This window comes from Aspergillus nidulans, chromosome II (genome assembly GCF_000011425.1).
Source record: "Aspergillus nidulans FGSC A4 chromosome II".
Classification (NCBI taxonomy): Eukaryota; Fungi; Ascomycota; class Eurotiomycetes; order Eurotiales; family Aspergillaceae; genus Aspergillus; species Aspergillus nidulans.
This window is the reverse complement of record NC_066258.1, coordinates 3,721,509-3,732,695: the sequence shown is the minus strand read 5'-3', so window position 1 is coordinate 3,732,695 and position 11,187 is coordinate 3,721,509. Positions and strand designations below refer to the sequence as shown.

General features: G+C 51.6%; 4 protein-coding genes across 4 annotated transcripts, besides 1 other annotated feature; 2 read left to right on the top strand and 2 right to left on the bottom strand.

The window, feature by feature from the left end:
* Positions 1–11,187: part of a sequence feature (contig 1.61 483..865047(-1)) that runs on past both edges of the window.
* On the top strand, positions 184–1,192 carry ANIA_03550 (uncharacterized protein; the record flags this gene model as incomplete). Its single annotated transcript, XM_656062.1, has 2 exons — positions 184–424; positions 540–1,192. The coding sequence occupies 2 exons, from the start codon at positions 184–186 to the stop codon at positions 1,190–1,192; spliced, it is 894 nt and encodes a 297-aa protein (XP_661154.1).
* Positions 2,580–6,130, top strand: ANIA_03551 (uncharacterized protein; the record flags this gene model as incomplete). The annotated part of the gene is made up of 4 exons (XM_656063.1): positions 2,580–2,969; positions 3,040–3,348; positions 3,396–3,642; positions 3,702–6,130. The coding sequence occupies 4 exons, from the start codon at positions 2,580–2,582 to the stop codon at positions 6,128–6,130; spliced, it is 3,375 nt and encodes a 1,124-aa protein (XP_661155.1).
* On the bottom strand, positions 6,583–8,565 carry ANIA_03552 (uncharacterized protein). The gene has a single exon (XM_656064.2). The coding sequence runs from the start codon at positions 8,221–8,223 to the stop codon at positions 6,763–6,765; it is 1,461 nt and encodes a 486-aa protein (XP_661156.1). The 5' UTR covers positions 8,224–8,565; the 3' UTR covers positions 6,583–6,762.
* Positions 9,225–10,478, bottom strand: ANIA_03553 (uncharacterized protein; the record flags this gene model as incomplete). The annotated part of the gene is made up of 1 exon (XM_656065.1): positions 9,225–10,478. One exon carries the CDS (start codon positions 10,476–10,478, stop codon positions 9,225–9,227), a length of 1,254 nt encoding a protein of 417 aa, XP_661157.1.

The window sequence follows — 11,187 nt, the reverse complement described above, 5'->3', positions numbered from 1 at the left end:
GGAACAACAAAGTCCCCAGGAGGACAATCCCTTTCTGAGGTCTGTCTTTATAGAGTTCCGGACAAAATAAATTAAATTCAAATCTGAATAAGAATTACCAATGTTTTGTACTGTATTTTACCAGGTTATAAATATCCTTATTAAATTAACCCGAAGTTGGGTGCCTATTGGATTCACTACAAAATGGATCGGCTTCTGGTAGAGCTGCTTGAAATCATTATTTTGTTTACTCTACAAGCTTCTCTGAAGCATCTATTGAGCGTGAACAGGCTATTCCGGGCCCTCTGTATTCCTTCACTCTTTCAGTCTGTTCAGGTCGGAGTTACCTTCGCGCAACTGGAGGGTTTGCTGCAGATATCAAAGTCTTCATTTGCTCCATTTGTGAGAGCTATACGATATGAGGCAAATGCCCTTCTCGATCCCAGTATGTGCCCAGTTAGTATCTAAAGATGACCGAACTAAGTTACCAGTGGCGCCTATGATTCTACCGCCATGTGGAAGCATTTTACATCCATCTTTTATGCAATCACGCATGGCAGAAAAGGAAAAGATCTTATGGACAAGTCAGGATATACTGTGCATGTCCCTTCGCGACCTTCCCAATCTGCACACTCTTGAGATTAATCTCGTGAACAGAATCAAAGACCAATTCGGCCATGCTTCAGGCTGTATGCTTCCATATCATGATTACTATCTCGGTCCCTTGGAGAAACTTCTGACAGCCGCTGTGATGGCTCGAAAAAACAGTGTGATGATTCGAGCATTCCACATAAGAGGTTTCTACCATCAGGCTGCCATAGAGGACTGTTTTTTGCAGGCGCTGGCTTCCAAAGCGTTGCCTGATGTGGAGGAGATATGCATTACATCTACATCCCCGATGTTGCCTTTTCTTAACAAGCTCCCGCTTTTGAAGCTTCAGCATCTTGAGCTTATAGATATTTGGCTGTCTCTTCCAGCTCTGGAAAACTTCATTCGCCAGGCGGTGCATCTCAAGTCGCTATATCTGGAGGATGTCTGGCTAGTTGACGAGTTAGCAGCCCATCCGGGTGGTGAGTTTGGTATATCAAAGGGCCTTGCAACTACTATCATTGAAGTCCTGACACGACTAAGCCGGCCACTTGAGATGACCATAACACATTGCGGAAATACACGGCAGTTTGGGAGTAACAGCACCACAGTCTTTCAATCCTAGTATCTCATGCAAGTCCTGGATTTAAGCACGAATGAATGCATGTAAGGGCTGCGGGTCATGATATCCGGGACTTGCGTCCCAGCAGAGAATACGTCCAATTTACTGTTTCGGCCACGCAAGGCTGCAAACATAGGCAATAGAGATCGAACTTCAAGCAATAAACAAATGTAGTAATCGTCTGCGATACCAGAACACATAATAATTAGGGAAATAATCTTTTCCCATTTCATCAAGGAAAGCAGGGTACTTAGCAACAAAGAACTGTCATTGGTCGGGGCAAGTAGGACTTAGTCTCCCGTTTAATCTGAAGAGCAACCAATCAGACGACTGGCAGGCGGGGGGTTCTTTGTTGACCCCAAACCCGAGTTAGTGGCGAATAAAGTTTGCACCAAAGGCTATGCTTATTTGCACTTTTGTAAATCCGTACAGCAAGAACTACTGCACAGGGATTACTGCCCAATCAACATCGGCAACCAACTCTGAATGTGCAGCACACAGCCCACATCTTTGCATACTTTGGGGGACTGTGTGAGCCTAATTGCTTTGTACCGCTGTTGCCGTGGAGAAGCCAGGTTTTTCTTCACGACAATCCACGGAACTATGTGTGCTCCAAAAAGTTATAACCCAAAATCCAGAGATCCTGATCCTGCAAATGTCGCTCTCATAGCCCGAGAATGAATGTTTGCCCTCCACGGAGCCATGGCTCGCCCCTCGTGGCCTTCCTTCCCTCTGCAGGTTATATTTAGCAACGACAAGAGTCTTGTGATATTCTGCCACTACTGCGAGGCTGAGGGAATCGCTGGGCTGAGCGCATTGAATTGACGGTGGGACCACTGCTAGACTGAAAGGCTGAGACACAACCTGGTAACGAATGGCACCGTTTCATTGAGACGGTAGTGCTGGCAAGCAATGCGAAATTATTTCGAACATCATGTCAGACACAGCCCGGGGATACCAGTTAATGGTGCACTGTGTGTCATGGAAGACTTTATTTTTAGGCTGGTGTATTTGCACTGGCGCCAGACGCAGCGCCAAAGGCTGTTCTTCCTCCAATTGTTGCCTATTATCGACAAGGTTCCAAAGCTTCTTGAGTATTTCGGCCCTCCCAGAGAGAAACTCTACGTTGTTGCTCGGGCTTTGCAAGGCTGCTGGGGCGGAAACCACTGTTTCATCAGCACGGGTCGATAAGCCCTCTCCCGAGCCCCTTCATCACAATCCAGACCTCATTTATATCTGTACAGCGCATGGAGTCTGAAATTTAAAGCATCTACTATCTCTACATGCGTTGGTTGCAGGCGCTCCGTTTCCCCAAGGACACTGCTATTCATGCCACGCACGTCTGTTGAAAGTCTCCAAGCATATCCTGCATATTCATTTCGGTCTAATTATGGCGACCAATCCCGGCTCAATTCCCGTGGAGACTCACCAGCCTAGCCTGCTGTGTGTAGCCAAAGACCCAAAACCCGAAAAGCACGATGAAGCAAAAGCAATCGACATTGTGGCCGTTCATGGTCTGCGTCCGGCTGCCAACATTGATGCATGGAAAATAGCTGATGGCTCCCTGTGGCTAAAGAAGCTGCTCCCGAGGGATGTGAAAGGTGTCAGGGTGTTCACATTCAGCTACAATGCGCTTGCAGTCTTTTCAGGAGCTGACCACAAGTTGACTGATGCGGCTATGGATATGCTTTTGAAAATCACGGCTGCTCGAGCCCAAGTTCCGCTTGACCGTCCTCTTGTGTTTATCTGCCATGGTTTTGGTAGCTTCGTTGTTGAATGCGTATGTTCTCGTGCTTTCCAAATCTATTCCATGGCCGGTAAAAAAAACGAACCTTCAATGACAATTCTAGGCACTGAATCGCGCACTTAGCTGCCCCTCATTGTACCCAAATCTTGAGGGCTGCGTCAGGGGGGTAATTTTCCTGAGCTCACCCCAGAGCGCACCACTCGAGGTCCCATTTTCGGCTTTGTTAATCGACTCCGCAACCGACAGTATTATGACTGAGAATGGGATCTCGACGACTATGATTAGGTGGCTGGAGAGCAATGCGGACATTCTGCAAGCCATTCCCCGGGATTTCAAGCGGATTGCCTCCAGGATGAAAATCAAGGTCTACTCCTGCTACGAAGAATTCCCCGTGGTGCCACATAATCAGCCTGTAAATCTTCCCTGGTCCTAACGGAATGAATATACTAATTGCAACAGACGCTGAACGAGTATTCCGCAGCCGTGGGTTTGAAATTGGAGAATCTCCGTATGATGTCTGGCTGCAATCATCACTCGCTTGCTACATTCTCAGACAGGGAGTGCGACAACTACAAGTTTATTGTCTCTGCGATTAAGAAGGTCCGGAATGCTGCACGCAAGGCGAGAGAACTCGACCCTAAAGTAATTCCTGAGCTTGGGTACGAACAGCCAACTTTAGGATCACGAGATGACCACTATCAGCAGGGTAAGATACGACCATAACTATCAAATGGATGTCGTTGTTAACGTACCGCGAAGACGCAGGCCCTAGCAGCCCCGAGTATCAAAGAATATCGCTCCCTCGCATCCTGCCATTGCAGATGGATAACCCGTCATGTGCGGTCAATGCGTCACAGAAAGATGTATTCCAACAGCCAAAAAAACCAAACTTGCCCAGTTTTCAAGCACCAGCAACGTTTTCGGCCTCGTCTGTTGCCCTCGTTCCGCCCTCTCAACCAGCAGGTCCTGATCAGCTCAAGATTCCGATGCGTCCAGTGGGTTCAAATCCCGGCAGGTCGCCGCCAGGAAATACACCCGCTCCATCTGTCAGGTCATTGTCCATGACCTCGAGCAATTTTGATGGCTTTATGCCAGCATCTTCCCAAGTGGCCATCGACAGGATAGAAGCAATCCTTCCCACTGGAAACGCAACGACTCCCGTTACATCGGCACAACAATCTGCTAGATCGCCGTCTACTGCTTCAAGTCATTCAATGGGTTTTATCTCGAAGCAGCCACAGCCTTTGCCAGATAAATCAAATGCATATACTGCGCATTATTCTGCACCTGGCATGGTCGGACAAAGGCTGCCAGAGCAGGGGATGTCTCATCAGTCGCAGGTTATCCAACCCAAGATGCCTGGGGAAATACCCGGTGGTGTTTCGAAGGCACAATTACAACCACAAAATATAGATGTTGGAGAGGGGCTGCCGGATGCAAAACGTTGTTTGCCTCCCCAGAGTCTTACAGACAACGCATCAACAACTCTACGTACGACTCCAACATCCTGGGGACCCAAGTACTCGGCAACTACTCAACCTTCTCCCTCTGGTCTAATTCCACACCCCCCGCAGGTTATGCACTCGAATCAGGTCTCCTACGCCCCGTTCAACACTCCTATCAAGCAGCCACCGAGGCCACAGCGACCCGGACACTCCCAGACCTCATCAGCCGTGTTGTCAATTCCAATGAATAATTCGAAAGTACCGGCGCCTCTCCCTACCGGGGTTTCTAGCTCCTCAAATCCAAAACCGCCGCCTCTACCGAAGAATAAAAAGACAAAGACGCCGCAGCCCACAATATCCAAGAAGGTGAAGAGGGTTCAGGAAGACGCGGCAGCGGGACAACCTCCGAAGCCACCAAGGGCGACTCGCCCACCACACAAGCCGAAGCCACTCGAACCTCCCACTCAGCCACCCCAGCCCAGGCCATCTGCAAACAAAGGGCTACGGGGACAGTCGACATCCCAGAAGCCCCAGGAGCTTTCGAAGCCTTCCAAGCCGCAGAAGCCACCAAAGCTCCTCGCGTCTGCCCCAATGCATATCATCTCCCCAGGAAAACGCACCTCAGGACCAAGTCCCTTGCACCCTCCAAGTCTGGACCGACAGGTGGGCCCAGTCCCTCGGGAAAAACCCGGGCTCTTCCGCAAACTATTCAGTTCTAGCCAGTCAGATCGATCTTCTGGTGCCTCGGCGGGTGCAATGCATAATACCTCACCAGGGGTAAGCGGACAGTATAAGCCGTATCGCCCGGGCCCCAGCCAGACCTCAGTGAGTGTGCCTCAGCGTCCTCTAGCGGGTAGTACAGGATACCGGCCTACAGGTAGAACTTTTCTGCCCCAACAGCCGCACAGGCCACAGCAACCTCATATGCTTTTTGGTGGTGGCGGGCTTGGGAATGGGCATGCAAATACGCAGCATCCTGTTCATGGCCAGAGTCAAGGCCTTTTCCACGCACCCTTTCATGGTCATGGCCATGGTCCTACCCATCATCACGGTCCAGGAGCTCCTGTTCCCCACGTGCAACAGCATGGGTCACAGGGCGATCCTACGAGACTTTCAGGGGTAGGGACTCTTGGAAAGGTCGGAGCTGGTGCTCTTGGTGGTGCCGCGCTGGGAGGGTTGGGTGTCATTGGAGCCATGCATGCCCATCATGGCTCGGAGCACGAGGGGAGTTCGGATCCTGAGGGTTCGGATCCTGAGGGTTCGGATCCTGAGAGCTCGGCTCCTGAGGAGGGTTCAGATCCTGAAGAGAACTCCAATCCTGAGAGTTCAGATCCTGAGGACGGCGAAGAGAGCGATTGCGATGAAGACGAGGATGGTGAGAACGGGGACGAAGATGATGATGATGATGAGGATGATGATGATGAGGATGATGATGATGATGATGATGATGAGGATGATGATGATAATGAGGATGATGATAATGAGGATGATGATAATGAGGATGATGATAATGAGGATGATGATGATGAGGATGATGATGATGAGGATGATGATGATGAGGATGATGATGATAATGAGGATGATGATAGTGAGGATGATGATGAGGATGATGATGAGGATGATGATGAGGATGATGATGAGGATGATGATGAGGATGATGATGAGGATGATGATGAGGATGATGATGATGAGGATGATGATGATGCCGATGCCTACAGTAACGATGAAGACGATTATTATTATAGCTAGTTTGCCGTACTCTTAAGCTCTTCATAACTACCCACCCATTCTTGTCAGGAGACATCGCTTTTAATCCATCATTCCGTTCATCCACCCCTTAATCCAGGCCCCAAGTCTCGACTGCCGAGATGCCCCGAGCTATTGAGCAATCCATCTCCCATGGGAACATCACATCCAACTAGGTAAAACCAGACAGAAATATTGCTAGGTACTGGTTATCGAGCCCGAAGGCGGATTCGAAACCAGTTCCACTGCGCAAAGCCGTATATAGCTATCTATGCTACACCAGGTCTGGCCTTTCAACCCTAAAGCTAGATACGTTTGTCTGGTGTGACTCTACTTAGGGCACTGGGTCTAGTGGCAAATATGCCCTTGCAAAAGAATGGCTGCGCGAGGGCTATGCAGTGCATTGACAGAATTTCGGCCCCTGCCTGAGAATAGCAACGCTCTTGAGTTGATGTCTATATAAAATTATCTTTTATTGTTGAACTGAAATCAAGGATTATGGCTTAAATATGTAAATTCACGCACAATATGGTGAGTCTCGTCCCAAAACCCTTACGACCCGACCAGAACTGCTGGATTCATATTCGTCTGGCTCACATCTTGGCCCTGCCGCTTCCTCAAGCCCCAATTTCCCATTAGTTGGAGTAATACGCTTGTGATTCCCCCGCCCCTTGGCCAGGGTATATATCAACATTCGAGGCACTGGCTTGGGAATCATAATCCCCAGCCGACTGGTCAAGCCCCGCCGCCCGCACAATTAACCTTGCCATCTGAATCCCCTCGTGAATGAACGGATGCCAGTATTCCGTTCCCGTCTCGGCCGTTGTGCCCCCGTGGGTGACATGGTCTTGAAAATCATGCGTTTCAGCGCCCAAGCGAGACGCGGCATTTTCGTTGTCATTGATCGCCATCGCCTTTACAAGCGCATACCGGGTTGAATTCTCCCACCGTGTCCGGTCGTCGCCTTTTTTTAGAATCGGGTCGATCCACGCGAACCCACCCTCCGAGATCTTCGACGTGTCTGTCCGCCCGGAGATATTGTTGGTGGGGAAACTGTCTGGGTTAAGGGCAATGAGGGTATTTAGTAGCGCACGCCGAGAGCTCAGTTGCGTGCAGTACCGCTTCATGCGGATTCCTGCGTGGCGCGCCATCCACTCCGCCGTCAGGTGGTCCGGCGTAAATACCCAGGAGTTAGAAAAAACGCTGAAGGCAATCCAGCCGGAAATAAGATATGCGTCCCAGGTCCGCCAGGCGGAGGCGAGCACGACGAGCACCCACTGGCCCATGATCATGGCCTGTAGGAACAGGCGAAGCAGCCAGTGGTTCGCGCTAGGGTGGGTGTGGGATTTGAGCGGCCAGTTCAGGAGACGGTTGACGACGGTGCTTTCACCGTAAAAGACTTGCCAGGCGGTCTCGTTCATATGGTTTGCTGTTATGACGAGGCGCTGGTACTGGCTTGATGAGGCGTCCATACGTAGTTTGCGGGGCCCGCCTCGTGTGTAGTAGACTGCCATGCCGGTGGCGGGGACGACGGCCAGGTAGGCGATTGCGACCCAGCAGTGAAGGTAGATGGCAGCGGCTACGAAGGCAAGCAGGACCGCCCAACCAGTCCAGGAGAAGAGGCGTGGGAACAAGGAGGCCGTGGTAATGGATTCCCTGTCCTCATCTTGGGCGCGCCAGACATGGATGAATGCCAGGTCGTGCACGCGTTTATCGACCAGGGCCAGGTTCGTGTGCTGATTCTTGATCTGGTAAGCGGGTGTTGAGCCGACGCAGAGACGCAGAGTCTCCGGATTGGCCGCAAAATACTTGTCGCCGTATCTCCCATCCAGGCAAACTAGATTCGGCGAGCGCCCGAAGCGATCCATCACGCATTTTCCATCTGGAGCTGGCACTTCACCCAGCAGCTTTCTTCCCTCGTTGGAGACTGCCCACGACCACAGAGGGATCTGACCTGTGAGCTCAAAGAGATGTAGCACCAAGGGCGCATTGATGAAGCCGATCCAGGTGGAAAGGGGGAGAATCGTGGCAAGTCCCGAGAGCAGCAGGTGGGTTGGGCTGCCCAGGCTGTCGTTGAGGTAGAAAGCGTCAAACATGATGTATGCCCCACCCAAGTGAGCAGAGAATCGAGCAAAGAATTGCCTACAGTGAACGGTGCCGTAGGGACTCGTGTGGCCTGCTTTATGTTATGTTGAATCTTGTACCGCGAGGCTCTTGAAGAAAGCCCAACACTAAGGACGGCTCCGGACAATGTCTTGACAGATTTTATTCCCTGACTCTCTGCGAGGCAAGCCTTGTCAGCAGAAACGAGATAAACAGGCTGAGCATATAATTAGGAAGAAACCAGCAAGGCTGCAAGAGTAAGATCTGTGGAAAGAAGGGTGTCAGCAAAAAGCAAAAGAACAAAAAGATTCAAAGCTAGACCGCTAAAGCCACAAGGCCAAAGTTCATAAACACGAGAAGAAAAAGCAATACAAAAAGAGGCGGAGGCATGTTATTTAAATAAGTCATGGGTGAGTAGACCAAGCATCACAGCCACGTTAGTTGCTGCAACTCTGCGCTCCGGCCTCCGCAGTCTTCAGCCTTGTGCGATCTGGTCGGGGCCTTGTTGTCTGGCACATTTTTCTTATATTTATTCAATCCTGTTTCGTATCATGATTTCGAGCATACATCTAGCTAGCTCTCCAAGTTCAAATAAATATTCTCCATTAGCGCTAAAGATTTGAACCCGCGTTTATAGCGCCTTCCTCCATGCGGGGTCAGTGACTGCGTGGCTGGAGAAATATTCATACTGCGTATTTGACTCGACCCCTCAGAGGGGCTGGGTCTGCCTAAGTACGGGGTTGTATGACGGCCTCGTGCAGTGGTACTTGAGCGGGGGCAGCTTTGGGGGTTCATATTGGAGTCGACTTGCATAGCACAGCCTTGATAATTGCTAATCATTCCCATGCATACTTACAACGCTGCATAGCAGGGGCTCTCGCGTGAACCATATCTATTATTATCCTTTTCGTTTTTGGGTTTTTTGTTGGGTTTTTCTCCCTGCGCCAGTCAGTCTCCATCTGACCATCACGACAACAATACCTACCTAGCCCATCTACGGCCTCGCCAGCTCCTGTTTAACCGCTTGCTCCAGCTTCTTCCCCATCTCCACCCCCTCTACCACCAGGTGCATCCAGTACTCCTTGGCCCATTTCTCATCCGTCTGGCCCGTAGCGATGAGTTCAAACATCGCCTTCTCCCACTGCGTACGCTCCTCCGCCTTGGCCAGAATCGGGTCCATCCAGGCCGTCTGGTCGCGGTCGGGGTTGATATATGCCAGCGCAGAGAGCAGAGGGCGCCGCGTCGTGAACGCTGTGCGGATCCGCGAGATGGCCAACCCGCAGTTGAAACGCAGCCAGTCGGCCGCCGCGCGCTCGGGAGGGTATATGTACGTTACGAAGAGGGCACAGAAGGCGGTCCAGGCTGTGACGACGGCGGCGTCCCAGCCCTGCAGTGCGGAGCTGACAATCAGGAGGATCCACTGAGTGCTCACGCAGAGGCGGATGATCCAGCGGAGGAGATGCGGATGAGAGGGGCGCGTGGGGCGGAGAAGGGGCCGGTTGAGGAGGGCGTTGATTGGGTCTTTGGGGCCGTAATAGGCGCTCCAGCTGCCGCCGTTGAGGCTGTCGGTGACGACAACGAGGCGGTCTTCGGTGCCTGGGTTCTCGGATGCGAGGAGGTTCCGGGCCTGGCCGCCTAGGAGGAGAGAGGCTGCAGTTCCGGTGATTGGCATGAGCAGGAGATATGCGAAGCCAAGGTAGGTGCCGCTGACGAGGGAGAGGATGAGGATTGCGAGCCAGAGCATCCAGCCGGTCAGTGCGCTGGTCGCGTAGCGCGGGGAGACGACGCCGTGCAACTTTTCCCACCCGCGCAGGATCCAGAGACCAGATTGTGAGGTGGGCATGGGTCGCACGAGGTAGAGGTCTAGCTTCTGGCGGCGGGAGAGGTTAGGGTTTTTCTCGAAGGGGTTGCTGACCCGCTTGGTGATACTTTGGGCGCTGAGGTACAGCCTCGTCGTGGCTGCTGCGCTGCTGGGGTAATGATCTCCGTATTTGCCGTCCATGCAATGGAGCTCGGGGGATGCGCCAGGCCGATCGAGGCAGCAGGCGTCAATCGAATTATCGGACGAGAGCAGGAGTCGCGCTCCCTTAGGGGAGACAGGCCAGCTCCAGAGCGGAATCAATCCGGCCAGTTCGAAGACATGCAGTTTCAGGGCTTCTTCGCTGAACTCAATTAGGGCGCACAGGGGCAGGATGCTGACCAGCTGGGCAGCCCATTCCGGGAGAGGAGGTAGCCAAAACAGCGGCATTTTCCTCAATGGGAGTGAGGGGAAGGGTGTGATGAGCAGTAAAAATAGAAGCCCTGTACTTAGGGCGGCAGGAGTGAGATATTTATGCACTGTGCTAACTGACACTGTATAGGTGCGCTTGAGCCTCATGTTTTTCATTTTGAAGAGGGGAGCCGGAAACCTCACGACGGCGGCGTAGTGGAATTTCCAGGGAATGGTGGGGGGCAGCAAACCAACTCCAGCTGGGATGACACGAGGGATGACTCTGTACAAGCTGCTCGCTTACTAGGGTGTAAAAGTGGCAGTGAATGACAGTCCAACACGTCTTACAGCCAATGCACGATATGTAGGAAGGGCTAGCCCAAAACCGATTAGGAGCTGCATCACTAGATACTCTGATTTGATAAGTCAGTGCAGGGTGATGTCTATTGACCAGGATTGCACTTCAGCAAACCATGTAGGTTCGGTATCGTTCGCCCAGAGTTCTGTTCTCCCCTGCACCTGCTGTGCCCGCCAGGCTGAATTCTCATGACCAGCACAGGCTTCGTTTGCGTTTCGACATATTGGCATTATCTTATGATGGATGGTAGAGATGCATCAGCTGGACAGCCCAAGCAGGAGCGGGAAAAGTACTTATATTCAGCCCTTCTCTGATCTCGACAGGTAGAACCAGAGGTCTATTTTTCTCTTACGGAACTAGATTATTTGAGCAATTGAATTTAGCTTTACA

What these genes read in the sequence shown, in the direction of transcription:
- ANIA_03552 (XM_656064.2), bottom strand. Translation starts at nt 8,223, where the DNA reads ATGTTTGACGCTTTCTACCTCAACGACAGCCTGGGCAGCCCAACCCAC.